The sequence below is a fragment of the Sus scrofa genome, chromosome 4, assembly GCF_054392235.1.
Source record: "Sus scrofa isolate SSC_HxYL_T2T_F1_AM1 chromosome 4, Sscrofa_HxYL_maternal_Yorkshire_Landrace_v2.0, whole genome shotgun sequence".
NCBI classification, from domain to species: Eukaryota; Metazoa; Chordata; class Mammalia; order Artiodactyla; family Suidae; genus Sus; species Sus scrofa.
In genome coordinates, this window is record NC_139386.1 from 102,697,482 (window position 1) to 102,725,353 (window position 27,872).

The 27,872-nt window shown below is 45.7% G+C and overlaps 3 protein-coding genes across 17 annotated transcripts in view; 1 reads left to right on the forward strand and 2 right to left on the reverse strand.

Annotated features, from left to right (window-relative positions):
• GABPB2 (GA binding protein transcription factor subunit beta 2) overlaps window positions 1-11,063 on the reverse strand; it is a 35,666-nt gene extending 24,603 nt beyond the window's left edge. For 3 of the 11 annotated variants that reach the window (XR_014844223.1, XM_005663478.3, XM_005663482.4), the window contains exons 1-4: window positions 10,892-11,063; window positions 4,353-4,498; window positions 2,232-2,399; window positions 1,171-1,365 (exon numbers count right to left, since the gene is read on the reverse strand). Coding sequence is in view for 10 of the 11 variants with exons in the window: in XM_005663478.3 (XP_005663535.1) it covers window positions 1,171-1,365; window positions 2,232-2,399; window positions 4,353-4,460 (471 nt within the window). In the remaining variant the exon portion in view is untranslated. Of the gene's footprint in view, window positions 1-1,170; window positions 1,366-2,231; window positions 2,400-4,352; window positions 4,821-8,737 lie in introns of all 11 variants that reach the window. The other 8 variants (XM_005663479.4, XM_003125771.7, XM_005663480.4 and 5 more) reach the window with 5 other exon arrangements.
• Window positions 11,064-13,273: 2,210 nt separating this feature from the next.
• On the reverse strand, window positions 13,274-22,907 carry MLLT11 (MLLT11 transcription factor 7 cofactor). Of its 3 annotated transcripts, none has more exons than XM_085020684.1 (2): window positions 18,803-22,907; window positions 13,274-14,620 (listed from the first exon to the last, which is right to left on the reverse strand). In XM_085020684.1, exon 1 carries the CDS (start codon window positions 20,019-20,021, stop codon window positions 19,548-19,550), a length of 474 nt encoding a protein of 157 aa, XP_084876810.1. In that variant the 5' UTR covers window positions 20,022-22,907; the 3' UTR covers window positions 13,274-14,620; window positions 18,803-19,547. The 3 variants fall into 3 exon arrangements, with proteins under 3 accessions (XP_084876810.1, NP_001231536.1, XP_084876811.1); NM_001244607.1 differs by having other exon boundaries at window positions 18,803-18,958; XM_085020685.1 differs by having other exon boundaries at window positions 14,217-14,620; window positions 18,849-18,944.
• CDC42SE1 (CDC42 small effector 1) lies at window positions 19,669-27,861 on the forward strand. Of its 3 annotated transcripts, none has more exons than XM_005663461.4 (5): window positions 19,669-19,832; window positions 22,907-23,225; window positions 23,763-23,873; window positions 24,844-24,932; window positions 25,607-27,861. In XM_005663461.4, the coding sequence occupies exons 2-4, from the start codon at window positions 23,172-23,174 to the stop codon at window positions 24,916-24,918; spliced, it is 240 nt and encodes a 79-aa protein (XP_005663518.1). In that variant the 5' UTR covers window positions 19,669-19,832; window positions 22,907-23,171; the 3' UTR covers window positions 24,919-24,932; window positions 25,607-27,861. The 3 variants fall into 3 exon arrangements, with proteins under 3 accessions (XP_005663518.1, XP_084876570.1, NP_001177122.1); XM_085020444.1 differs by lacking the exon at window positions 19,669-19,832 and adding an exon at window positions 19,914-19,971; NM_001190193.1 differs by lacking the exon at window positions 19,669-19,832 and adding an exon at window positions 19,952-20,010 and having other exon boundaries at window positions 25,607-26,259.
• Window positions 27,862-27,872: the final 11 nt, after the last annotated feature.

The following is a 27,872-nucleotide window of genomic DNA, read 5'->3' on the forward strand; positions in this document are numbered from 1 at the left end:
TTGCTTTTTCTAGACTAGAAAATAATTTCTTACATCTCTGCCTACTTCTCCTTCAAAACTCAGTTCAGGAGTTCCCGTCGTGGCACAGTGGTTAACTAATACAACTAGGAACCATGAGGCTGCGGGTTCAATCCCAGGCCTTGCTCAGTAGGTTAAGGATCTGGTGTTGCTGTGAGCTGTGGTGTAGGTTGCAGATGCAGCTCGGATCCGGTGTTGCTGTGGCTCTGGCGTAGGCCGGTGGCTCTGGCGTAGGCCGGCGGCTACAGCTCTGATTGGACCCCTAGCCTAGGAACCTCCATATGTCACAGGTGCAGCCCTGGAAAAGACAAAAAGACAAAAAAAAATTTTTTTAAATAACAAAGTGAAATTTTCACAGAAAAAACAATGTCTAAAGCCAAATAAATCTTGTTCTTATACTGGCCACAACATTGCTCTTCGATCACCATGAATAATTCAGGGCTTTACAGAATGTTAATTTAAAAAAAAATTTTTTTTTTTTTTTGTCTCTTTTGCTATTTCTTGGGCCGCTCCTGCGGCATATGGAGGTTCCCAGGCTAGGGGTCCAATCGGAGCTGCAGCCACCAGCCTACGCCAGAGCCATGGCAACGCGGGATCTGAGCTGCATCTGCAACCTACACCACAGTTCACGGCAACGCCGGATCGTTAGCCCACTGAGCAAGGGCAGGGACCGAACCCGCAACCTCATGGTTCCTAGTCGGATTCGTTAACCACTGCGCCACGACGGGAACTCCTAAAAAAAATTTTAAGGAGCTTCCATTGTGGTACAGTGGAAACGAATCCGACTAGTATCCATGAGGCTGGTGTTCAATCCCTGGCCTCACTCAGTGGATTAAGGATCCAGTGTTGCTGTGAGCTCTGTGGGTCCAGACGTGGCTCAGATCCTGCATGGCTGTCGCTGTGGCACAGGCCAGCAGCTGTACCTCCAACTTGACCCCTGGCCTGGGAACTTCCATATGCCATGGGTGTGGCCCTAAAAAGCAAATAAAATAAAATAAAACAAAAAGTTCTAAAGACACTGAGTCACAAGACTGACATACTGAAGTACTACTTTAATACGATAGGGAAAATTCAGTTTTGATTAAGCTCCTATAAAAAATTCTTAACTTCAACTGAAGCATACTGAAGTGGTATTAAAAAAAAAAGCAATACCTGAAGAATGACCAGAATCTCAGCATTGTTTTTCTCCAGGGCTATGTCAAAGGCAGATTTATCAAACTTGCTGAAAGCATGGACATCAGCTCCGTATTTGATAAGTAGCTCTACAACATCTCGATGGTGGTGCTCTGTGGCCCAGTGCAAAGCTGTCATCTTTAGCATGTCCTTGGCATTCACATCTGCACCATTCTGTCAGAGAAAAGTAATTTTTTCAGATACTGGTTATGGTAGCATAGGTGCAATATTCCATCACCAAATACAGAGGATTTCCATAGAGATTATACATATCCAAATTTAGAAATATTTAAGAACTATCAAAGGGAAAAACATGTCTCAAATTCTCCTGAGTGCTGATTGATATAACATCCTACAGGAGAGGATCTTTTAAGGACATCACTGGGAAATTATAACAGATGGGAGAGAAAGTGGAAAAGAACAGATTTTTGTTGCATTTATTAACAGAGTGCCCGAAAAAAACAGGCATAAGTGCAGAGAACACCTGCAGAAGAAAAATGAAGAAAAATCAATAAAGTCTGTTTAGCCTTTAAAAAAATTACACATATAAATAAATATATAATTAGAAAACAAAATCCTAAAGCCATGACTCTTGAAAGAGATGCAACTTAATACTATAAACTATCCTAAACTTAATCTTTCCCAACCTAGCTTCCTACTACCTGTTTCAGTAAGAAAACAAGGAGGTGTATGTCTTTTTATATATATATACATATATATATATATATATTTTTTTTTTTTTTGGTCTTTTTTTGCCATTTCTTGGGCCGCTTCCGCGGCATATGGAGGTTCCCAGGCTAGGGGTCTAATTGGAGCTGTAGCCGCCGGCCTACACTAGAGCCACAGCAACTTGGGATCCGAGCCACATCTGCGACCTATACCACAGCTCACAGCAACGCCGGATCGTTAACCCACTGAGCAAGAGCAGGGATCGAACCTGCAACCTCGTGGTTCCCAGTCAGATTCGTGAACCACTGCGCCACGACAGGAACTCCTTTTTTTAATATATATAATATAGACCTGCCACTATTTTCCTTTACCCTAACGAGCAGTTCCACGATGTGTGCATGTCCATCAGCTGCAGCCATATGCAACGGGGTCCTGTCCACTTTGGTCCGGGCATCCCTGCTAACCCCTGCTCGAAGGAGCACTTCCGCTGTGGAATAATGACCATATTGGGCTGCAAGGTGCAGGGGTGATGTTCCAAGCTGTGGGAAAATAATACTTATTTAATAAAAATAATACTCATTTAATATCAACCATACGCAGAGTCCTAAATCATTACTGGAGGGATACAAATGAACAAGTGATAAAGTCCAGGTTTTTGTCCTTGGAGAGAGAGTCTGGTTGGGCTGATAAGCTGAAGAAATGACTTTTTTTTTTTTTTTTTTGGTCTTTTTGCCATTTCTTGGGCTGCTCCCGCGGCATATGGAGGTTCCCAGGCTAGGGGTCTGATCGGAGCTGTAGCTGCCAGCCTATGCCAGAGCCACGGCAACGTGGGATCCGAGCCGAGTCTGCGATCTATACCACAGCTCACGGCAACGCCGGATCCTTAACCCACTGAGCAAGGCCAGGGATTGAATCCGTAGCCTCATGGTTCCTAGTCAGATTGGTTAACCACTGCGCCATGACAGGAACTCCAGAAGAAATGATTTAATTAAAATTAGTAAAGAAATGGGCAAATAAATATACCACCAATTAAAATAAGTGCTAAGTACAATGGAATTAAGTCAGGTGGACTTATCAGGTAAAATTCCCTAAAGGACATGGTTTTAAGCACGGCTAAGAGGAAGTATAAAGTGGACAGAAAAGAGCATTCTGAGTCAGGGATAAAAGGAAAGCATAGGTAGGTTCAAAAGAATTCTTATGGGAGTTCTCATTGTGGCTCAGCACCAACGAACCTAACTAGTACCCATGAGGACTCAGGTTCAATCCCTGGCCCCACTCAGTGGGTTAAGGATGTGGCATTGCTGTGAGCTGTGCTGTAGTTTGCAGACGTGGCTCAGGACTCACGTTGTTGTGGCTGTGGTGTAGGCTGGCAGCTACAGCTCCAATTCGAACCCTAGTGTGGGAACTTCTATACACCGAGGGTGTGGCCCTAGAAAGAAAAAGAAAAAAGAATTCTTTGGAAAAGAGCAGAGATTAGAAAGTTATATATGTGCAATTTGGAGTGCAAATTTAATTGGCTGAAATAGAAGTTTGTCATCACAGTAAAGCAAAGCAAAAAGACTGATGAGATGAAGTGCCAAAAAAAAAAATTTAGCAATGTCAGTAGCAATAAGCAAGTCTTATAAGAGTTACCTATCAGCATCCATCTTGGCCAGAGATCTATTCTTTTCTTTGTGTTATGCTCTTTATTGTAAGCCTATTTTGTTTATTCTTTGCTTTTCATATATTTGGCCTCGGTGCCTACTGGATTTAACTCATATTGCTTTTTTCAGGTCTATTTATAGAAATGCTAATCTCATAGGTTTGCTTTCTTCCTTTTTGTAAAGTGCTAGGAACTTGCTGGCCTCTAAAGTTATGAATTCATCACTCTAGAATAGAGGACACTGCTCATCAGATTGTTAAAATTAGGTAATGCTTACCAAAATCTGTGAATACTAAGCAAGTCCATGTTATAACCTGGACCTGGATCTTCTGAGATTCTGTTCTCCAAGACGGCTGTCTGAACTCATGAAATTACCCCTTCCTCTTTAATGTTTTTTTAGCAGTGGTAAAGGAAACAAAATGGCTAGACTATTCCTTATTAACCAAGACATTTTGGAGAAAAGGAAAGGAGTTCATTAGTTTAGAAATGCACTCTTACCATATTGACTTTGTTTAATTTCTAGCTAATTACAGAAGCCTATAATCCAAGTGCAATCCAGGGAGAAGTAAACCTTTAGAAAATATTCTAAAAAACATTATAAAAAAGTACAAGTACATAATGCCTTACAATTACCACCTATATGTCCACAGGAGACCCTTTCAATTTGCTAAACTAAAAGAAAAAGAAAACTACCCATTCAGATGAGACAAGAAAAAAAAAAAAAAAAAAAAAAAAGAAACTCTGAGGAGGCTGAGGTAGAAAGGGAATGAAGAAAAATCTATATAGGCTGTTTGGCCTTTAAGAAAAAGGCTGGTAACAGCACATGCTGGGAATAATTGAGAGAGCTTACCCAGTCTGTGGTGAATGGGGCACCATTTGCCATTAATGTTCTGACTTCATCATCTTGGCCTTTTCTTGCTGCTTCTAGCAACCTCTTCCCCAAGTCCACCAAAGACATCTTTATGCATAGGAACACAAGTTTGTGGGAAGCTATAACTTAAACACAAGGAAAGCTTCCTGTAAAATGTTTTTAGAAGACTTCTATCTGTATATATGTAATACAATTCTCAAGCAGACTACCAGGTAAGGCACTTCTTTTTTTTTTTTTTTTTTGTCTTTTTGCTATTTCTTGGGCCACTCCCGCGGCATATGGAGGTTCTCAGGCTAGCGGTCGAATCGGAGCTGTAGCTGCCAGCCTACACCAGAGCCACAGCAACGAGGGATCCGGGATCCGAGCAGCGTCTGCAACCTACACCACAGCTCACAGCAACGCCGGATCGTTAACCCACTGAGCAGGGGCAGGGACCGAACCCGCAACCTCATGGTTCCTAGTCGGATTCATTAACCACTGTGCCACGACGGGAACTCCAAGGCACTTCTTTTTGACCTCACCCAGCACAGTCAGATATTTGAGAAACTTTTAGGCTTTAAATTATAGTTCCCTCACTTTCTGTTTTTTTTTTTTTTTTGTTACTTTGCCATTTTCTTGGGCCGCTCCAGCAGCATATGGAGGTTCCCAGGCTAGGGGTTGAATTGGAGCTGTAGCTGCTGACCTATGTCAGAGCCACAGCAACACGGGATCCGAGCCCCTTCTGCCACCTACACCACAGCTCACGGCAACGCCGGATCCTTAACCCACTGAGCAAGGCCAGGGATCGAACCCGAAACCTCATGGTTCCTAGTCGGATTCGTTAACCACTGCGCCACGATGGGAACTCCAGTTACCTCACTTTTAATCTCCAGAAAAATACTTTGGAAATATGTGAACCACATTACTGCCTTTCTAGCTTAAAGAATAAATAAAACAGCATTTCCTCCCTTTTGAAACAACTACGAATAGGAACAGTATGTTACATGGAAGAATGAACAGAAAACAAAGGATGCTGACTCAAGTTAATGGCAGACATTTTTCCAAAAAAAATTTTAACCATATCGGTGTAGGTACAGTGCCTGAACAAAGAGAAGTCACCGCACCTGTCCAAAGTGTCCTAGCAATACCTAGTTTTTTTTTGTTTTAAACAAAGTAATCAGCTTGGCCAGGTTATATACTTTGTTTAAAAGTATAATTATGTCAGAGTTCCTGTCTTGGCACAGTGGTTAATGAATCTGACTAGGAACCATGAGGTTTCGGGTTTGGTCCCTGGCCTTGCTCAGTGGGTTAAGGATCTGGCGTTGCCATGAGCTGTGGTGTAGGTCGCAGACGCGGCCCGGATCCCACATTGCTGTGGCTATGGCGTAGGCACAATTAGACCCCTAGCTTGGGAACTTCCATATGCTGTGGGAAGCAGCCCTAGAAAAGACAAAAAAAAAGTATAATTATGTCGGAGTTCCCGTCATTGCGCAGCGGAAACGAATCCAACCAGGAATCATGAGGTTGTGGGTTCAATCCCTGTCCTCGCTCAGTGGGTTAAGGATCTGGCGTTGCTATGGCTGTGGTGTAGGTTGTCAGCTGTAACTCTGATTAGACCCCTAGCCTGGAAACCTCCATATGCTGTGAGTGCGCCCCTAAAAAGCAAAAAATAAAAAGTATAATTATGTATAGGAGTTCCAGGCTTTATCTAAAGAAAAAAAAGTATAGTTATATCTAAATATATTACAGCTTTTCATTTAATAATGTGGGCATTATTAAAATTTTTGTGGGAGTTCCCATTGTTACTCAGTGGCAACAAATTTGACTAGTATGCACAAGGATGTGGTTCAACTCCTGGCCCTGCTCAGTGGGTTAAGGATCTGGCATTGCAGTGAGCTGTAAGATGTGGCTTGGACCTGGCATTGCTGTGGTATAAGCCTGGGAACTTCCATATGCCACAGGGGCAGCCCTAAAAAAAAAATTGTTTTTTTCTCTGAAAGCTCATAGGGATAAAAGCATCTGAGTAGGAAAGCTGTTTTTCTTCCCTTGTAAAAGGCATATAGCCAAATCTTGGTTAATTAGGGTAAAAAAAAAAAAAAGAAAGCTATTGTTAAACACAAAATTGAAAGTAATAAACAATGGAAAGTAAGTCTGTTTAAATTGATGGTTACTGGGGCGTTCACTGGTGGCTCAGTGGGTTAAGGATCAGGTGTTGTCACTGCTACGATTCTGGTTACAGCTGTGGTATATATAGGTTTGATACCTGGCACAGGAACATCTTCATGCTCTGGGTATGGCCAAAAAACTTATAATATAGATAAAAGGTACATCACCAAGCTTTAAACACTTCTATAATAATGGATCACAAAGTCAAAGAATGCCCTATACAGGACTGTGTAGAAATACTGGCATGAAGCAGGATTAAATTATCCTAATAGTGAAATTTCAGCTCTATTCTCTACCACAAAAAATATTCAGTTGTACGTTGAAGTATCTGCTTAAGGAGAAATCTGGTTTGCTTCACATTTCTGGGAAGCTGATACCTGTGGAAAACCAGATCCTTTAAATAAACTGATCTTATCCCACTGTAACTGGTGTTTTTAGTACTTGAACTCCAGCAAAATTTTTCTGAACCATCAATTTTGTCCACTATAGTCTGCTTTCATACATACGTTAATTTTTTTTTTTTTTTTTTTTTGCCGCCCCGAGGGATATAGTGTTTCCAGGCCAGGGATCAGACCCGAGCCGAAGTTGTGACCTAAGCCACAGCTGCATCAACACTGGATCCTTAACCCACTGTGCTAGCTGGTACACCCAAGACATTGCCAAGCCAATCCTGTTGTGCCACAGCAGGAACTCCATATATACATTAATTTTATCACTTTTCTTTATGAGTCTGTGCATCAGTACCTCTAAATGACCACTGACCCAAATGTTTCCTCCCATTGTTTAAATAGGCCATCAAAAGCCTTATTTCTTTTTTTTTTTTGTCTTTTTTTTTTTTTTTTTTTTTTTGTCTTTTTGCCATTTCTTGGGCCGCTCCCGCGGCATATGGAGGTTCCCAGGCTAGGGGTCCAATTGGAGCGGTAGCCACTGGCCTACGCCAGAGCCACAGCAACGCGGGATCCGAGCCGAGTCTGCAACCTACACCACAGTTCACGGCAACGCCGGATCCTTAACCCACTGAGCAAGGGCAGGGACCGAACCCGCAACCTCATGGTTCCTAGTCGGATTCGTTAACCACTGCACCACGATGGGAACTCAAAAGCCTTATTTCTTACCATACAAAGATATCGTAGTTAGGAGTTCCCATTGTGGTGCAGCAGAAACGAATCCGACTAGGAACCATGAGGTTATGAGTTTGATCCCTGGCCTCGCTCAGTGGGTTAAGGATCTGGCATGGCTGTGAGCAGTGGTGTAGGTCGAAGACCAGGCTCGGATCTGGTGTTGCTGTGGCTGTGGTTGTGGTATGGGCTGGCAGCTGTAGCTCTGATTCAACCCCTAGCCTGGGAACCTGCATATGTCACGGGTGCGGCCCTCAAAAAAAAAAAAAAAAAAAGATATTGTAGTTAAACTTTGGGATTAGAATGTAAACAGGCTGTTACATTAATTATCTAACATAAAAAAAAGTCTCATAGAAATGTGTTCTTCAAGGTTGTTTTCTCCCCCTATTCTCACTCTTTTTTTTTTAGTTAATCTGAAGCATCTATGTTAAACAAAAAAAAGTATACTTTTTTGGGGGGAGGATCTTTTTTTGTCTTTTTAGGGCCACACTCTTGGTGTATGGTGGTACCCAGGCTAGGGGCTGAAATGGCGCTTTAGCCGTCAGCCTATGCCACAGCCACAGCATCACCAGATCTGAGCTGCATCTGTGACCTACACCACAGCTCACAGCAACCCCGGATCCTTAACCCACTGAGTGAGGCCAGGGATCAAACCTGGGTCCTCATGGATGCCAGAGTTTGCTAACCGCTGAGCCACAACGGGAACTCCCTAAAATGTATTTTTAAAATAACTGGATTTGGGGCGCACTATGTGCCGTTCTATCATATACTATGACAACACTGGCATTATCTACCAGATAAGAAATGCAGCCTAGGAATAAGCATGTCTGGCCTCCTTGATTACTAAAAACATTCTCCCTTACTGGATGCACCTCCACTTTCCCTACACACAAAGAGAAGAAACAAAAATCTCATCTAATTTGCCTCCTAGAATACTGGAGATGAATAAAAAAACAGAACCCACACCCTTTCCCAAACCAGCACCCAAGAATTTTCAATAACATGTTTTAATAATTGATGGAGTGCTTGAGCTCTTGACCACAAAGTACTCTATTATCAGAAAGTACTTCCATTCTTTTTTTGTTTGTTTTGTCTTTTTGCCTTTTCTAGGGCTGCTCCTGCAGCATATGGAGATTCCCAGGCTAAGGGTCTAATCGGAGCCGTAGCCACCGGCCTACACCACAGCCACAGCAATGCCAGATCCAAGCTGTGTTTGCAGTCTACACCACAGCTCTCGGCAATGCCAGATCCTGATGGAGGCCAGGGATCGAACCCACATCCTCATGGATGCTAGTTGGGTTCGCTAACAACTGAGCCACGACGGGAACTCCCTCCATAGATGTTTTTAAAAAGAGATGAAAAGTCTACAAATAAATGCTGGAGAGGATGTGGAGAAAATCAGGCTCTCTTACACACTTAGTGAGAGTGTAAACTGGTGCAGCCACTACGAAAAAGAGTATGGAGATTTCTAAAAAAAACTAATAGAGTTGCTATATGATCCAGCAATCTCACTCCTGGGCATATACCCAGAAAAAACCATAATTCAGAAAGATAGAGAGTTCCTGCTGTGGTGCAGTGGGTTATGGATCCAGTGTTGCTGCAACTTTGGCATAGGTCACAGCTGCAGCTCAGATTCAATCCCTGGCCCAGGAACTTCCATAAGCTGCAGATGTGGCCAAAGAAAAAAAATTTTGAAAAGATGTTTGCACCAGCATGTTCACAGCAGCACTATTTCCAAAACCCAAGACATGGAAACAAACTAAATGTCCGTCAACAAATGAATGGATAACAATGTAGCGCACACACACACACAATGGAATATTACTCAGTCATCCAAAAGATGCCATTTGCAGAAATAATGCCATTTGCAGCAAAATGGATGGAGATCATCATACTTGGTGAATTAAGTCAGAAAGATAAAGACAAGTACCATATGCTACCAAGTATGTAGAATCTAAAATACGACACAAATCAACAGGAACTACAGAAGTTCCCTGGTGATGCAGTAGCTTAAGTATCTGGTGTTGCTGCAGCTTTGGCACAGGCCAGTGCAGGTTTGATCCCTAGCTGGGGAACTATTGCATGCCATGAGTGCTAGGGGGTGGGGGGAACCCAAAAAGCAAAAAACGTATTTATAAAACAAAAACAGACTCACAGACATAGAGAACAGAATTGCGGATTCCAAGGGGGCTAAGGGATGGGAGAGAGAAGGACTGAGAGTTTGGGATTAGCAGATGCAGACTAATATATACAGAATGGATAAATAGCAGGATCCTACCCTGTAGCACAGGGAACTGTAATCAATTTCCTCTGATAAACCATAACGGAAAATAACACGAAAAAGAATATATTTCTGGCACAGAGGGTTAAGGATCCCCCGTTGTCACTGCAGCAGCTTGGGTCATTGCTGTGGTGTGGCTTCGATCCCTGGCCAGGGAACTTCCGCATGACATTTTGATTTTAAAAATTAAAAACAAAAAGAGTTGAGAGAGAAAAGTCCTTCTGGTAAGAGGGAGAGGAATGGGATGATGTCTGCTCACTCAAGGAAATCTATGAGATTATCACAATATTATAAGCAACAAGACTTCAATAAACTAAAAAATAAGGAAAAAAAATCTGTGAGAATAGGAGAAAGCTAATGGCAAGGAGAAATGAAATCGAAGAACTCATGATTTGCCAACCTTTTTTCCTTTTTCTATTGCACACGTCCCCACTGGGCCGCCAGCTGTACAAACAACCCTGCAAGAACTGGAGGCGGGGCCCTTGCTGCTATTTCTCAGTTTACTGAGCTCACTAATAATCTTAAGGCTAACACTCGGGTCAGAGAATTAGAATCTCCGTTTTCTCATCTATCACAACTCCCCCAGCGCCTCAGCAATGTTCAGTCTTTCTGGAAGAGTCAACTTGTGGCAGGGAGCCAAGGTCTCAGCCTAGAGGGCCACCCCCGGATCGGGCTCCGCGCTGCCCCCTAGTGGTCACCTCTGTGGCCTTGCCTTCCCTCGGTCCGGCTCCCCAGCCCCAGGTCTTACACCCACCCCCTTCTTCACCTCCTCCTAGTCCCCTCCCCTTCCTCCCGGCAGCATCCCCTTCCTCTTCGTCCCCTTCCCCCAGCTAACCCCGTTCCAGTGAAGGGGCGCCGCTCTGTCTGCACCCAGAGGTCCGGGGCTGGGCTAGGAGGCGGTGCAACTTCTCAAGGCAGTCTTCCTTCCAGCCCTGACGCCCCCCAGAGCCCAGACATCTCTCCTCCCTCCTTACCTCCTCGTCCGGGACGCTGCCGGCTGTGCTTTCGCCGAGCCCGCCAGTTTGGTCCTGTTTCCTTCTCTAGTTAAAGCTCCCTGTCAATGATGGTTACTTTTTGGCCTTTTCATATATACATATTTTGGGGGCCTTTAACCCCCCCTCGTGGAGAAATGGAGGCTGCAAAATGGCGGACCCGGAAGTGAAGACGGCGAATATAATTTCTGGCGGAAGAATCTGTGAAGAGAATGTGGTTAGAAAATCCACATTTGCACTCGAACAGAAGGGTGATGCACCCCTGAGGCTCATTTTCTATTCTCCGAAAGTCTTTTGAGGTGAAGTAGTGCGTATCTATGTTATCTCAGACGGGACTATTTAGCGAGGCGGAGGATTGTCGATTACGCGTCTTACGTGTCATATAGTTCCGGTAGGGGACGGACCTGATGGTTTGTTTTGGCGCCAAGAATCCCGGCGAACCACTGAGAGAAACTGATCTCTGCCTTGGGTTTGCATTTAGCTAGAAGCAACCAGTTTAGGGGCCAGTTTAAGGTTGAAGAGGAAACTGTTTCTCTGTCTCAACCTCGGGCGAAGATGTTTGGGACGTTGCCTGGATTTGTGCGTGAATTGAGCTCTGGTGCCCGACGGACACATTTCTAATTACAGCCTAGAGGTAAAGAGCCTAGAGCCGAGCTGTCAACTCAATGAAACAGATATCGGAGTCTTGTTTGAGGGGGTTGGAGGTGCTGAAAGGGGATGGAACGGGAGTTTGCAAATCCAGTTAGCCACTTTGTTTACCAAACAGTTGATTCCTGTCTGCACCCACCTTTCGCCGTAAGCTGAAGGACAGCGACAAGTTGGGAAAGAAGACCTTCAAAAATAGGTAGACATAGAAAAGGACAGATCACTGCTCCATTTTGTATTCGATTTTGGCTTTTGTCGTTGATGATGGGCCTTTCAAACCCTATGGGGAAGATTTACATGGTTCCCCTCTTTTCTGGATTTCTCTAGATCCTCTTGTTTTTTTGGTTTTTTTTTTTTTTTTTTTTTTTTTTGCTATTTCTTGGGCCGCTCCCGCGGCATATGGAGGTTCCCAGGCTAGGGGTTGAATCGGAGCTGCAGCCACCGGCCTACGCCAGAGCCACAGCAACGCGGGACCCGAGCCGCGTCTGCAACCTACACCACAAGCTCACAGCAACGCCGGATCGTCTACCCACTGAGCAAGAGCAGGGACCGAACCCGCAACCTCATGGTACCTAGTCGGATCCGTTAACCACTGCGCCACGACGGGAACTCCCTCCTCTTGTTCTTTAAAGGACTTAGGGCATAATGTCCCAACTGGTATTTACGGCTTCCCTTTTTATTTGAAGGTCAAAATCTTATCTCATTCATGTTTACATCCTTAGGTTGTCTGGCTCAGTGCCTCATATAGTAGGTACCCATTAGCTATTTGTAAATCAGTACAAATTGTTTATTTTTTATCATTTTTTATTTTTTATTTTTTTTAATTTATTTTTTTCTATTTCTTGGGCCGCTCCTGCGGCATATGGAGGTTCCCAGGCTAGGGGTTGAATCGGAGCTGTAGCCACCGGCCTACGCCAGAGCCACAGCAACGCGGGATCCGAGCCGCGTCTGCAACCTACACCACAGCTCACGGCAACGCCGCCGGATCGTTAACCCACTGAGCAAGGGCAGGGACCGAACCCGCAACCTCATGGTTCCTGGTCGGATTCGTTAACCACTGCGCCACGACGGGAACTCCCCCAAATTGTTTATTTTTTAAATGAGGCAAGTTATAAATAAGCATATAACATATTTGGGTTAATTTGTTTCTTTTTGTAGGCACCTAGGCTGAGATGATGAACGGCAGACTTAATGCCACAGGTACCTCCTGAGGCATCTAGCATTATTACCTCAAATACTTCGTTATTGGGCAAGCACAAGAGTGGCTGGTTACAGCTTTCTCCCAAAACACTTTAAATAATTTTGAGTTGGAGTTGCCCTGTGGCTCAGCAGGGGACTAGTATTCATGAGGATGTGGGTTCAATCCCTGGCCTAGCTCAGTGGGCTAAAGATCCATTGTTCTGAGCTGCAGCGTTGTGGAGGATGTGGCTTGGATCCAGTGTTTCTGTGGCTGTGGTATAGGCCGGCAGCTCCAATTCGACCCCCAGCCTGAAAACTTCCTTATGCTGCTGGTGTGGTCTTAAGAAAAATAATAATAATTTTAAGTTGATTTCACCCTTTTTCTTGTCACCTATCTGTTCAACATAAAGTTCATCATTTTAATGTATAAAGGCTACTCAAATCCTTCTTCCTCAAAGTTAATATTAGATATTATGTATAAGCTGAACGTGGGCGCTCTGTACTGCTTCCCTTGTGGAGAGAGAACTAAGAGTCCAGTCCTGGGATTGAATGTCTTTATTAAAGAAGTGATTAAATGGCAACACAAATCACCAGAAGTAATTTTGGAAGGAGTGGGAACAAGGTGTAGGGTCAGAGTGTGATTGTTCATTTTATTGGTCTCAAGGTGGCTGAAGAACTATGCCTGAGGCCCATTGATCACTATTCTACACTGCAAATGCCAGAGAGCAAAACTAAAATACTAAGGACCAAACCCTGTGCCATTTAGAAACTGAATAAAACCCCACACAGTATCACAACAGTCAGCAAGATTGCATTTTAAGATATGAAATCCCAGTGATTTTCCTCAGCTAGAATTTTCAGCCCACAGCAGCAAAATTGTAAAGTGAGTAGGCTTGAAGAAGCATATATATTGTAACCCTTTTGAGAGCGGTAAGTATTTCTGAAGTGATTCATTGCTTTCCTCTATTGTCATCTCCCATGATGTATTTTTTTCCTCTTGTTTTATACCTTTAACTAGTTCCAATTTCTCTGAGAAAAAGAGTATTACAAGAAGGAGCAGGATCAAAAAAGCAGGAGTCATCACCTTCGCCTTTCAGAAATCCTACAGTCTTGTGGCAGATAATCTCAAATTAAAACTTGCAGGGATTTCATTAACCCTTGAAGAAATATTTGTGTTTACTGGCCTGGAGCCAGAAATTAGAAAGTTTTGAGCAATCTCGAAGCTAATCAAAATGAATTAAAAAAAAAAAATCAATCCTCCATCTTGCACTATTATATGACTCTCTGGTGCCCTCTTTGGGCCTGTTTTCTGGAATTAATATCTAGGGGAAGAGGAGGATTCCCTGTGACCCAGTACTCCATTATTTTGAACCCTTTACTTTTTGGCTTGGAGGGATTTCGAGAGAAAATGATAAGAAAGATAGATAAATAAATTAAATAAATAAATAAATAAATAAATAAATAAAAACACAACTCTGGCAGATTCATCAGCACCACCTCAACACAATAGAGGGGAGAAGGCAAGATTGATAGGGCAAAGGGGTGGAAAGGAAGGGGTTTGAAAGGCAGGCAATGAGGGCATGGTGGTGGGAGAGAGAGGTCTTGGGCTTAGAGCAAGTCCAATTCGAAGGACTGGATGCTGGCAATGGGAGCTCTCCAAAAGTTGAAGGTGCTGTACTCAAGGAGGGCATCGCCTTCAGGGTTTTTCTCCTGTTCTGCTCCGGTTGCTTGCCCCGTCATTTTGCCAACGCTGCTGTCCTTGATCTTGTAGGTGGATGTATCTGATAGACCCAGGCCTTCCAGCTCCGACAGATCCAGTTCTGGAATGGGCATCCTCCAGAAAAGAAAGGAGCTGTACTGGCTACTCACAGGGTCCCTCATAACTTCCTGGAAAGAAACCACTTGTCAGTCTTCATGCTACAGCCACCTCTTTGTGGCCCATGGCCTTTCCTGACTTGGAAACTTTACATCGCCATTTGCCTCTGTACATAGTCCAAGTTCCCTAGAACAAGCTTCAGAAATCTTTCTCTATTGCCATGTTCTATGATTTCCTAACTCCTCCCCATCTTGGAATGGCTTATTTACTGCCTACTGCTTAGGTCTGGTTTTCAAGGCCTTCCAGAATCTGGCCCCATTCTTCCCAGCAGCAGTTCATTCTCTGCTATAATTGTGCTTATTCCTATCTTGCTTAACTCTCTCCACTCTCCATCTTAAAATACTACCCAAGTTTCAAGACTCCATTCAAGTCCCTAGGGGAATCTTTCACCTGAACTCTTTATATTTTACATCCTTGATTTCTTCCTGCCTTTGGTTTAATAGGTCATGGTACCTCTGAAAGGGTTTCCATGATTTTCTACTTTCTGTTTGCTTCCTGGCTGTGTGTGTGTGTGTGTGTCTTTCTGCCTTTTCTAGGGCTGCTCCTGGGACATATGGAGGTTCCCAGGCTAGAGGTCGAATCAGAGCTGTAGCTGCTGGCCTACGCTAGAGACACAGCAACTCAGGATCCCAGCCGCATCGTCAACCTACACCACAGCTCATGGCAACGTCAGATCCTTAACCCACTGGCAAGGTCAGGGATTAAACCCGCAACCTCATGGTTCCTAGTCGGATTCGTTAACCACTGCGCCACGACGGGAACTCCTCTTCCTTGCTTTCTAAAGCCTACTAGAAACTTGCCTCTTCTAGGAGGAGGTGCTTAAACTTAGCACCATCTACCCTATTTCTTTCAGCATTTCCCACAACACCTATGGAGTTTTACCTGACTAAATCACTTTGGGGATACAGATCACTGTTATGTGTCTTGCATAGGGATAATCTTTCTCCTTCAAGGGACTGAGAATTTCCCCAAGAGTAGATACCAGTCTACTTCATACCTTTTTCACAAGTGCTGGGCTTTGCACACAAAACACATTCAAGGCTGCTGATAATTTTCCCTCACTAATACAGTGAATACCTTGCCACTTTCATTTGTAAGCCCACAGATAAACCTTAACAGCCTATTTCTCTCCAACCTACCTCTCCTTCAGAGCAAAACCCAGGTGCTAAAAGAATTTTCTTATGCTATAACAGGATCTCTTTTCTCTGATCCTAATGCTAGAGCATACCTTATGATAGAGCAAATGGATTGGGAATTTCAGGTAAGGAAAGTAAAGTTTAGACCGGAAGAAGTTCCGATAACAGATACTTTTCCTGGTTTTTTTTTTTTTTTTTTAATTGCCGCACCTGAGGCCTATGGAAATTCCTTGGCCAGGGACTAAATCCCAGCTGCAGCTTTGACCTGTGCCACAGCTGCAACAATGCAGCATCCTTTAACCCACTGCACAGGGCCAGGGTCAACCTGCACCTTTGCAGTGATCCAAGCCACTGCAGTCAGATTCATAACCCACCATGCTGCAGCAGGGACTCCACTTTTTCATGTTTTAACTGAGTACTTCTCTCACCTTTTCTGCTCAGCCCACCCACACTCTAATGTTAGGCTATTATACCTCCCTGCAGCCTCCACCCTGCTGCTTACTAGCCAAGGGAAGAGGCAAAAAGCATTGGTTGAAATGTTCTCGAAGGATCAGAAAGAACATTCCACTGCTTCCAAAAATAGAACCCACATCTCACAAAGCCGGTCCAACACTCCATTGGCTCTCACCGGACCTTGAGACTCCTAAATAGTTGCCTGAAATAGGTTCCAAAATGTCCCCATATAATGTGGCGGAAAAAATAGGCCTTAATCTAGAACACAATTATGTATGAGTGTAGGGGCTTTCGGAATGGAAAATAGATAGACTAGGATGTTTGAAAGTGAATTCTGAATTGCTCTTTTTCTTAGGTTCAAGCTCCAAAATAAACTCTGGGAACTAAGCATTACTCAGCAGAGAAGCTGCTTAGAAGGAGGGTAATTCAGAGATTGGAACAGGGTGGGGGAGCACGCTGGAAAGGTGAAGTCATCATCCTGTGATATTCATCCCTGATCATCTCCACAGTAACATGTACAGAGACATGTGCACAGAAAGCTACAGAAAATACTGTTCTTATCAACCAATCAACCCTGTCTTAGGTCTGAGACTATAGACCCTAAGAAGCAAACCTTAGAGTCAGCAATGTGATTGTCTTTTTCCCACAGGGATTCTTCAAACTAACATACGAGTTATTGGTCTATCTAGCTGCCTTCCTTTATATCCCCTCTCTTACCAGTCCTCTCCAGAGTGAGCTTAGTACAATGCTGGGCACAAAATACGTTCTTTAAAAAATAGAATCATAGGAAAAAAAAAAGAATCATGGGGGGTCATGAATTTTAAAACTAGAAAACACCTTAGAAATTATTCAGTCAGTTTGGGTAGGGTCTCATAATCCCCCAGTCTGATCCTTTTATTGTACATTGATAGTTGCCTACAGCCTTATATAATCCTATACCAACATTCTCAAAACTTGCAAGAATTCTTAATTCCTAAAGAACGGATGTTCAATGAGTTAGCTGTTGATTATTTCTGTGATCCTGATCTGAATGGTGAAAAATGCAAAAGGCAGAAGAGAGCAAGATAGAATCTGAGAAAGAGAAAAAGCTCTCTGACAAACTGAAAAAGATCCTTATCTTACAACCAGCATATATATATATATATATATATATATATATATATATATAGAAACTGTCCACACAATTGTCTGGCAGAGCTTCTCTCGTGATTAAAAAAGCTAGAGGAAGTTTTATAAAATATTAACTTTAAAGCTCTATAATCTCTAGCTTTGCCATTGACTCAGAAATATGTACATAATACCAAATGCATCACATTGCTTGACATTCAAGAATGTTGACTACACTAAAAATTGAAGCTAAAATACCCTTTACATTAGTAATGAAATTTTTCAATTTAATACAGTATGAATTTAATTCCCAAGTACCCAGATTTTGCATAAGGTCCCTTTTTAGCTAGCTTTCTCTTCCCCAGATATTCTCTACCCATTTCTCATTTACTTATCTTAAAGGGCTTGGACAGTGTCTTGTACCAAAACACATGCTTCATAAATGCTTAGCACTATCCTTCCTTCATTTTAAAGCATTCAGTTATTTTAGGCAAAAGTAATTTCTAAATATCGTCTGTTCTTAGAGATACACAATTAGCAAATACATAGCATGGTGTGGCTCTCTCTGAGCCACACAGACACACCCAAATACCCTTTGTCCAGACCCTCTGTGGGAATCCAGGGCCTACCCAACAGGGCCTTGCTGTGTCATGCTGCCACCAAAGAAGGGAGGACAAGGGATGGTGGTGGAGGGGAATGGAACCTCTCTGGCATCTCATTGTATGTGTCTTATTCTAGGCTTGGATCTTCTTATTAGCCATGTCTTTCCCCCACATATTTCACAGAGAGGCAAATAAGCATTCCTTTTCCAGAATTTGCTCCCTAACTCTTGTGAATTGTATAGATTTCAATATGGGATCAGGCAGTTCTCCAACACAGAGGCCCCTACCTTCCTATTTCAAGCTGCCTCTTTCTTTGGAGCAAAGGTTTGAGAATGGGAGGAGGCTTAAAAGAAAGGTCAGGATTAATCTCCATGTCATCAAATCTCCCCCGCAGAATCCTTCCTACCAAGACGAATAAGTTTGGGGTGAGGGTAGACAAAGCAATGGCACACGACAGAAAAAAAAAAAAAAAGAAAATACAGGGAAGTAGAGGTTAGAGGGACACAGTAGGACAAGAGATTCATCAAAAACCGGGAGAACAAATTACAGCTTAAAAGAAAGATACTAGATAACTAGACTGAAGATAAATAAAAGAAATAATTTTATTATCATCAGGGCAATATAGGCAAATTGATCAATGGAATGAGATAAATGCTGAAAAATAATTACATGTAAATTGTTAGAAATTAATCTAAAGGATTATAAGGCATGGATGGAGATCTTAGCAAAGACATGTAAAACCGTGAACAAATTACTATCTGCTGTTCACAGCGCTGCCTTCTCTCCTCTTGAACTATCCCCCAACCTCATCCTCATTTGGGGTCTTCAGTCTAACTAGAAACAGCTGCTCTTTATCTTTGCAGCCCCCTGGCCCCCCTCCCTCAGTTTACTTTACCTGTTATCGATGAATTATGAGCGTGTTCCAAAGATGGAGGGAGTACCTCGGAGCTCCGGTGTCTGCTCTGGGCTGGAGAAAAAGAAAGCTACTGGGGTTTTGACGGCTTTGTCTTCTCACTCCCTCTCCCTGTTCAGTGACTGAGTCAGTCTGCTCAGTCTCCCCCTGCAATGCAGCCCCTCCTAAGAAGGGCGGAAGGACTTCCCGCCCCCTCCCTGCCTGACTCGGCTAATTCAAATGATAGGTTCCAGAACACGTTAGGGAGGGAGACAGGATTAAAGCATCTCCGTAGGCTCATTGGTCTGCGCAAAGATTCCTGAGCTCTTCCAGCACCCCCATGCTGACTGAGGGTGCAATGAATGAGCAGTCCGTTGTCCTCTACTTTTAGGTCTATAGATTAAATATCTTAACTCTATTGATGGAGGAGAGGAGTGTCCTTTTATTCCCCAATTTGATTTCAGGTTACGAACTGTTTTTGAGAATCAGAAAAATTCTCCATCCTTCCCGATTTGCCTCCCCACCCTCCCGGCGGGTAAATACACCCAGCTCTATTCCATCTGGTATAGGGCACAGGAAGACTGGGGGCTGTGCGTGCTTCTGCAAATCTCTGAAAAAGGTTGGGGCCGGAGGATTTGGGGGCTCCGCTTCCTCTTGCCCCGCAACGTCTGGCGCGCGAAGAGATAGTGCGATTCCGGAGGGTCCAGCTTGGATGCCAGGCCCTCCTCGAGGGTCCACTTTCCCGGGTTCAACCCGCAGGGGCGGCGGCCCCCGGGGGCTTCCGAGGCCCCTCCCACGTCCCTTCACAGAGCAGTGCCTCCTTAGTCCAGAGTGGAGCTGTGCGCCCGGCTCCCAGCCGGACGGGTTTCGTAATCGCGTCGCGGCCGTTTCCGCCCTCGGCCAGCCCCACCTCTGCCGGCCCGCCCTCGGCTCCCCACCGCGCCGAGGAGCGAGCCCGGGAACCCCACATTGGCGGGCACCGAGCGGGGGCCCCCCACCAGCTGCCGGACGCCTGGATGCCGTAGCAGAGCAGGTGAGGACTGGGAGTCGGTCGCTCGGCCGGTGCGCCCCGCCTGCCCAGCCAGGCGGAGACGCACCGGATGCTGGGGGTGGGGGAGAAGGGCGTCCGCGTCTGCCGAGATGCTGGGTCGGTGGCAGAAGGGGTGCGCTCGGTGAGTGACCGTCCCTGTCCACGCTCGGGCGGTGCACAGGTGAGGCCCATGAAGAGTAGAAGGGAAAGAAGGGTCTGGAGTGTTGGGGAGTTGGGAAGAAAGTCTCTTTTGAGACTCAACTAGCCTCAGTGTTGGCTGTGCCGACAAAGTGAAGCGGAGCTGGTCCGGGAGAGTCTAGATCTGAGACAGGCAGCCACGGAAGGCAGTGGCTCAGTTGGAAAGATTCACAGAGAGGTCCCAATCCTAATTCAGCCTCGGGAGGAGCAGAGACTTTCCAGGTAGAGTTGGGGGTGGGGGTGAGCAGAAATGGAATCTATGTCACTGAATATATTGGGAAGGGGGAGTTTTTAGGGCCTAGCTCTGTTTCCTCTTGAGCCTCCCCAAGACCTACCTGGGGAAGGACACAGTTGGTCCTGGGGCAAATGCTTGTCACTTGACTGAAAGATGGGGTTCACCTCTATTTCTCTAGAGCCCCCGCAGCAGCCCTCCATGTCTGGAGGTCTCCATAGGGGACCAGCTGCAGTCCTGGGCTCATAGCCAGAACAGCCCACTCCATTCTCTCAGTTCTCTTTCTCTTTCTCTCCAGCTGCTTCTTGTGAAGGCTTGTCAGGCAGCGGGTTGGAGGCCTTGAGGCTGGAGGCAGCGGGACCGGGAAAACCGGTTTGGGGCTAGAACAGGACCAGGGAACTACCTCTGTACATCCTTCCTCCCTGGAACCTTTCTCCCCACTTCTCACTCCCCAGTAGTTTTAAAGCTCTTAAGCTCCATTGTGACCTTGATGTCTTTCCAGCTCTGCATTTCACCTTACCTACCAGTTCTCTGCACTATTTGGCTGTCAGGATGCGGCCTTACGTGATCTAATCCTGACCCCTGCTGCTGTTTACCCAGCCCCTTCCCCTTTATTGTGGGGTTGAGACAGTGGGTAGTGGGTTCAGGTGCTCTTCCTCCTGGACTTTCCAGTTCAAGACTTGATTTTTCCTCAACCCATTCAAGATATTTTAAAGGAGAGTGGCAGCCAATCACTCTTACTTCCTTTTCTGGCCTTGTTCCCCTCCCCCGTCTCCACCAGCACATTCACCCTGCCCGGTTTTCTCCTCTCACTCACCCCACCCCCAAGTTTCAGAGACCCTTATGTCCTGTGTCCTAGGGAATGGAATTTCCTGGTCACTCCTCATCATTATTGGACATTTCATGCTGAGTCCCACACACAGTCTCCCTCCACCCAGCTCTGGCCAGGTCCCTGGAACAGGAACAGAAATGTCCTTGTTCCCTCCACTGCCCCTTTCCCTCTCTCTCCTCCTCCCCCTCTTCTCTCCTCTCCCTTCCCACCATCCACTTCTGTCCACTCAGCTTCGAGCGGGGTGGGGGTGGGGGCTGCTGGGGGAGAGGTCGGTCTCAGTACGACCATCTGGTAATGTTGGGGGTTTCCTCTGATTCTTCATTGTTTTCTTCACCCCCCTCCCCCCAACCCTTACCACCCGACACCACCACCATCATGACAAACCCTGTGACTGACTGACTGACTTCCCCACTGACCACAGCTCCCCTCTCTGGACAGCTCAGTTCTGACTTCCTCCCTGTCTCCTTACTCCTCTCCTCCGGTGGTGGGAAGGGAAGTAAGAGAAAGCCCAAACTCCTAGGTTCTATCATCCTCCAGATGCTGTATCTCCGTGTTTGTGTGATCTCCCCTCAAGGCTGAGAAAAAGCTCTCTCAGTCCTTAGATCAGTCTAGGGTGCCGGAGTATGAGGGTTCCAGTCCTGGAGGGCGGGGAGAGCCCTATTTAGGCTAAAGTGTAACTGCCCTGTTGGAATCTCTGAGGTGGCTTATATTATAGAACCAGGGAGTGCAGTGAAAACAGAGGAAACCCTGCAGTAATGAAGAGGGAAGGACGTTTTTCCTTGGAAGCTCCTGCTATTGGAAAGTTCCTCTTGTCTGGTTGGCTGATGAAGCTCGGGGGTGGAAGTGGTGAGGAGGGAAGAGGGAACAGGTCACAGCATGAGGGGAGCGGGGAGGGAGGGAGGCCCAGGCCCTATGGGGTGTGAGACAGAGCAAAGTGGCACGATAGGACATGTGAAGAGGGTGGAGAGGCTGGGAAAATATTCCTCATGGGACAGAAGATAGCTGGCGCAGGTACTTACAATCTGTGCACAGATGATCGCTGTAAGACACACAGAAATACGGCCTTGCCACTTGTGAGCAAACAGAAGTGCACACACAGGAGTGCATTGATATAGAACACAGATAAAACTGTGGGCAGCCTTCAGGAAGGAGCTCAAGGTCAAGTAATAAAGGAACTCTTAAATGGCCTCTGGGAGGGGTTGGATCTCAGTTGAGGGAAATGAGAAACAAGGGCAGGGACCCAAGAGGGAAGAAATTCCGCACTGTAGAAAGTCTTTCTTAGGTTACAACCTACTGCAATTAGTCACCTAGAACCTAGGCAGTCAGGGCCTCTCTTAGTCTTAAGAAAATTAGGTGTTCAGGGTAAGGTAAGGAAAAAGGGAGGGTCAGGGGTGGAGGCCTTGTTTGTGAGAACCAAAAACCACCATTTCCTCTTCAAAGTCACTTAAATGCCCCTCCCCTTCTGCCCTAAACCGGGGAGAAGAGAGGTGGAGCTTGAAGCACCCCCACACTTTGCTCATTTCTGTCAGTGTCCTTTGGTCCCCTCCCATCGTCTCACCCCAGCTTCTAGCCCCCTTCTTCTCCCCCACAACCAGCAACTAACACTCTTTAACCCCTCAGTGCCCTTTTGGTTCTTTTCCTTTCTCTGAGAGTCAGACTTTCAGATCCTTATGTTTGGAGAAGCTTAGTGTTGGTTATAGGACTAGGGCCTTTAAGGGGGAGCCAGGGGATACGGGCTCATCAAGAGGCCTCTCGAGTGGGGGAGGGGGGAATTTCTCATAACTTTTCTTTTCTCTTTACTTTCTGCTCATCCAGGGTTCCAGGTCTGTGGAAGACATAATCTTGTGCCTGTCTGCACACCCACCCCAGTCTCTGGCTTTGCTAGTCTCAGGGTCTAAGACACTGACCTTCACTGCTCAGCTAAGGGCTCCAGGGACTCTGCTTTCTCTAGACCTGTCCAGCTAAGTAAACCCAGGGTGGTGCTACGCCTGAGGCGAGTGAGGCGTGGGCAGTTAAGGCACCAGAGCAAGAGCCCCCTGGGGCCTCAGGCAGAAGACTGAAACTGGAACCATCAGGGAACATGAGTGAATTTTGGCACAAACTGGGCTGCTGCGTGGTGGAGAAACCCCAGCCGGTGAGTCTCCCCAACCCCTATAGAAATCAGTTACCATGTCCTGAGAAGTAGACACATCATCTAGGGGCTGCCGTCCAAAAGCACACTTCTTGCCTCCCTCCTTGTCAGGATAGCTTCTATGGCCAGGCAGGTGTGTACACGGGATAAAGGGGACTTGGTGGACGAAGTGAAGAGTCCTAGCTATCACTTCCTGTTCCTGTCCATTCTGAGTTGGGCAGGGGTTGTAGGTGACACTTACTACCTGTCAGTTTTCCCCATTGTTTCCTCATCAGCCACAAGTGACTTTGACATGTCCTTTCTTTGTCCAGTGTTCACTCTGCCGGCCACTGCCCTTACCATCCTGCCTGTGTCCTCTCTATGTTTATGTCATTCCAGCCTTGCTCTTCATACCCTAGTGATTTCCCTATTGTAATGCAATATGCCCTTTCCCACCAAGCCCTTAGCTCTTCCCTTAGTGGTTTTTCAGACTCTTTTCCTTTCCTCCACTGTGACTGGAGGAAAGGGCTTCAGGCGTAACTCCCTATCTTCTCCAAGCAGAAGAAGAAGAGGAGACGGATTGACCGGACCATGATTGGGGAACCAATGAATTTTGTCCACCTGACTCACATTGGCTCTGGGGAGATGGGGGCCGGAGATGGACTTGCCATGGTAACGAGGGAATGGGGAAAGGTTGATATGGGATTGTGGCCTAGAACTGTGCCCCTTATTAAAAGTATAGAGCATAGCTAGAGGCATAGAAGAATACCTGAGGGAGTTCCTGTCGTGGCACAGTGGAAATGAATCCAACTAGGAACCATGAGGTTGTGGGTTCAATCCCTGGCCTCACTCAGTGGGTTAAGGAACCGACGTTGCCATGAGCTGTGGTGTAGATCGCAAATGTAGCTCAGATCTGGTGTTGCTGTGGCTGTGGAATAGACCAGCAGCTACAGCTCCGATTAGACCCCTAGCCTGGGAACTGCCATATGCCATGGTGCGGCCCTCAAAAGACAAAGAAAGAGAAAGAAAGAAAAATACATGAAAGAAAGCAAGAAGCTAGGGTTCTAGTCCTGGTCACAGGCTGCATAAATCTGAAATCTGGCATTTCAAGTCTCTGGTCTAGGCTTCCTCATCTTTGTAATTAACAGATTGTTTCTCTTTGGGATGGGGGATATATATATATAGTTACTTGGAGGGATTTTTCCAAAAACCATAACCCTTCCTTCTATTAATTAAGAACTGCTGTCTCATCGCCACGGAAGTCATACTGTGGTTGGAGCTTTCGGGCAGGGAAAAGACTGAGCATCTCTGTCTGAAATAATGTTTGATATGCATTTTTGCTCTCTCAAAATAAGGGAAATGGGCTTGGAAATAGCAAAGGAGTCTTTTCACCACCAGTTATGAATCTCAGGTAAATATGAGACAGGACCTCACTAGTAAAACCTATTTTATCTCACTCCCATAAAGGCCAGTGTGAAGGGAGGCATTGAGACTTCCCTTGGAGGAATGGAGGTTAGTTATAGCCTTTTCAGACTGATTGTAGGGAGGTGGGCCAGCCTCCTCCTTGGAGGGCCCAGGGGGGAGGTCTCTTTCTCTGCCGTATGAAGACCTGGTAGAGGGTCTCACATGTGCTTTTTCACAGACAGGTGCAGTTCAGGAGCAGATGAGATCCAAGGGAAACCGAGACAGGCCGTGGAGCAATTCTAGGGGCTTGTAGCTCCAATAGGAATGGTGAGTGATTAGAGAAACCCATCCAACACTTCCAGCCTCCTGCCTCAGAACCGTGATCCTCTGCAAGACTGGGAAGTGAAAGGTGGAAAAAAAATTAGAATGGAAGGGTCAAGAATGCAGGAACTCCTGTTGTGGCTCAGCAGAAACAAATCTGACTAGTAACCATGAGGATGCAGGTTTGATCCCTGGCCTCGCTCAGTGGGTTAAGGATCCGGTGTTCCTGTGAGCTGTGGTATAGGTCACACACGTGACTCAGATCTGCTGTGGCTGTGGCATAGGTTAGCAGCTACAACTCCAATTCAGCCCCTAGACTGGGAACCTCCATATGCTGAGGGTCAGCCCTAAAAAGACAAAAACAAACAAAAAGAATGTAGGCTCCAGGAGTTCCCTGGTGGCCTACCAAGTTAAGGGTCCAGCATTGTCACTGTTGAGGCTTGGGTCACTGCTGAGGTGTGGGTTTGATCCCTGGCCTGGGAACTTCGGCATGCTGTGGGTGTGACCAAAAAAAAAAAAAAGGGAAAAAAAATGTAGGGTCCGGAAAAGCAGAGAGAAAGGGATATGCAGGTAGGTAGATAGAAAAATGAGCACACTGTGGGAATAGTTAAGAGCCTGAACCAAGTGGTGCCTTTTCCCTAAGGTTTTCTTCGAGGCTAAGCTTTTTTTTCTTTAATCAGGTTCTGCTGTGTGTCCAGCCTTCACTGTGTCCAGCCCAGAAGAGATGCTGTCCCCACCAGATGCCCTCCTAGAATCAGTGACCCCAGGGCCCTTCTTTTCCCTGTCTAATAGTGCCTCAGAAGACTTGGGGGCTGGACTCCCTCTACTCCCTCTGGCTGTAGCCCCTCCTGGAGATGGGGTCAAGGCAGCAGGACTGACCAAGTGACTACTAGTTGGCCAGAGGAGCTTAGCTGAAGCCCTGGACACTCTCAGATCTGAGATAGGAGTTTTCTGGGAACCTGGAATGCGTTCCCTTCTCCTGAATGATGGTCTAGGTGCCATATGTTTTTAAACTCAACCTGGAACTCCTTAAATGTGGTAGGTGGGTGAGCGAGATTACCGAAGCTGAAACCGGCTTTGCTGAGAAGCTCCCTACCTCCCTGCCCTTTTCTTTCCTCCTGGAATGAGCTGAAGCAGACGTCAAGCAGGGGCTGGGAGGTGACCACTGGCTAGCCTACTCTTTCTCTTTAGATCTCAGACTTTAAGCTCATAGTCCCTCAGTATTTCTCTGCCAATACCAAGGTCTTTCTCTAGGGAGGCCTCTAACCCTATGTTTCTTTAGCATTGCTCACCCCCTAAGGTCTTTACTTTTTTAATTAAAAAATTAATTTAAGATGATTTCTCTTAATTATCCTCATCCTGCTACTACCTCTCTCCTTAACCCCAACCCTGCCCACAGCCCTACTGTTTCCCATTGGATAAGAGTTAAGGGGCCAGTCTTAACCCGAAGACATTCCATTAAAGTCTTGGGCACCTCTGCCAACCTCTCTGCTGGCCTAGTCAGAGCAGGAGGGGGATCTGGAGAGAAACCCAGAATGCAACAAAACTAGGAGTTATGTCTCAGGGTAGCCTTACTGATCATGGAGGATGGGAGTGGTGGTGAGATAAATAGGTGTAAAACAATCCTCCTTGAGTATTCTTAAGGTCCTCACAGCGTGGGAACAGGAAGACCTCTAGAGCAAGTTTTCTCAAAGTAGGCACTTTTGGCATTTTGGGCTGGATTAATTCTTGGAAGTGAGGGACTGTCCTGTGCAGCATCTCTGGCCCACTGTAGTTATGACAACCAAAAATGTCCCCAGACTTGGCCAAATGTCTCCTAAGGGGCGAAATCACCTACCGTTGAGAGCCGGTGCTCTAGAGTCAAGATATTTTTCTCTTAAGTGATTTCAACTTAATCATCCTAAGTCTGAGCCATGGATTAACTAGGGCCCCTTTTAAAGTAGCCTCAATAGGGCTGCACATAATCTCAAAACATTTCTTTATTCAGTGTATTGCTTGTGTTTGCATGGGTTCATGTCTCTGTGATGGACGTCTACTGTGCCTCTTGCCCTTACGCTCTCTGGAGAAGGGGTTCCTGCGGTGTGGAGGCATGACCAGGGTATAGGGAGACTGGGGGAGGGAGGGAGAGAAAGCAGTAGAGCAGTAGACATCCCAGCTTATCCTCCCCAAATTTAAAGCTCTGTTTCTGTGCCCCAGTCCTAGAACCAGACGCAAATAAGACTCAGGGAGTTTTGTCTGAAGACCAAATCCCACTGCCCACCATGCTGAAGTCTTTAGGTGGGAAAATAATGTTGGAACAGGGTCTTTAGGCACTTTGTTTTCTCAGGTGTACTGGCCCCTTCTTTGCAGGATGATTTGGGAGGGCAGAACAGATGAGCTCCAGCCTGCTGAGAAAGCAGGGGTCTCATTAGCTGGGTAACGGGAAGCATCCTGTTTGATGGGAGTGGGGGTCAGGAGTGTGGGAACTAGAATCTATTCTGCTGACTCCACCAGCCTTCCAGTCCGCCCCACCCACAGTGACCAAGGTTCTAAGTTTTTCCAATTTCAGTGTATTTCCTGCAGTTTTTTGGTGTCTAAACTTGGTCATAGAGATATCCCAGTTCAGTTCCAGTCTAGCTAGTTGCTCTGAAAGTAGCTCATCTTGTTGCCCTAAAGTAGCTCAATAGCCTGAGGGTTATACTAGATCTAAAGGGTTAATAGGATAGGGCAGAAAGATGGGGGACTCCTGGACTCTGGTCACCCTGATCTTGAGCCTTATTCCTATTCTTTGGACACAGTCTTTTGTGCTCTCACCTTTAGCTACCTTCTCTAATGTGTATGCTGCCATCACTTGAACAATATTTAGAGTGATGGGAGTGGGTTTGAGAGTCATAATTTATATTAAAAAGTGTTGGACTTTTAAGTGCATTTTCAAATAAAAAAATTTTAAGTAAAATAGTCCCAGAG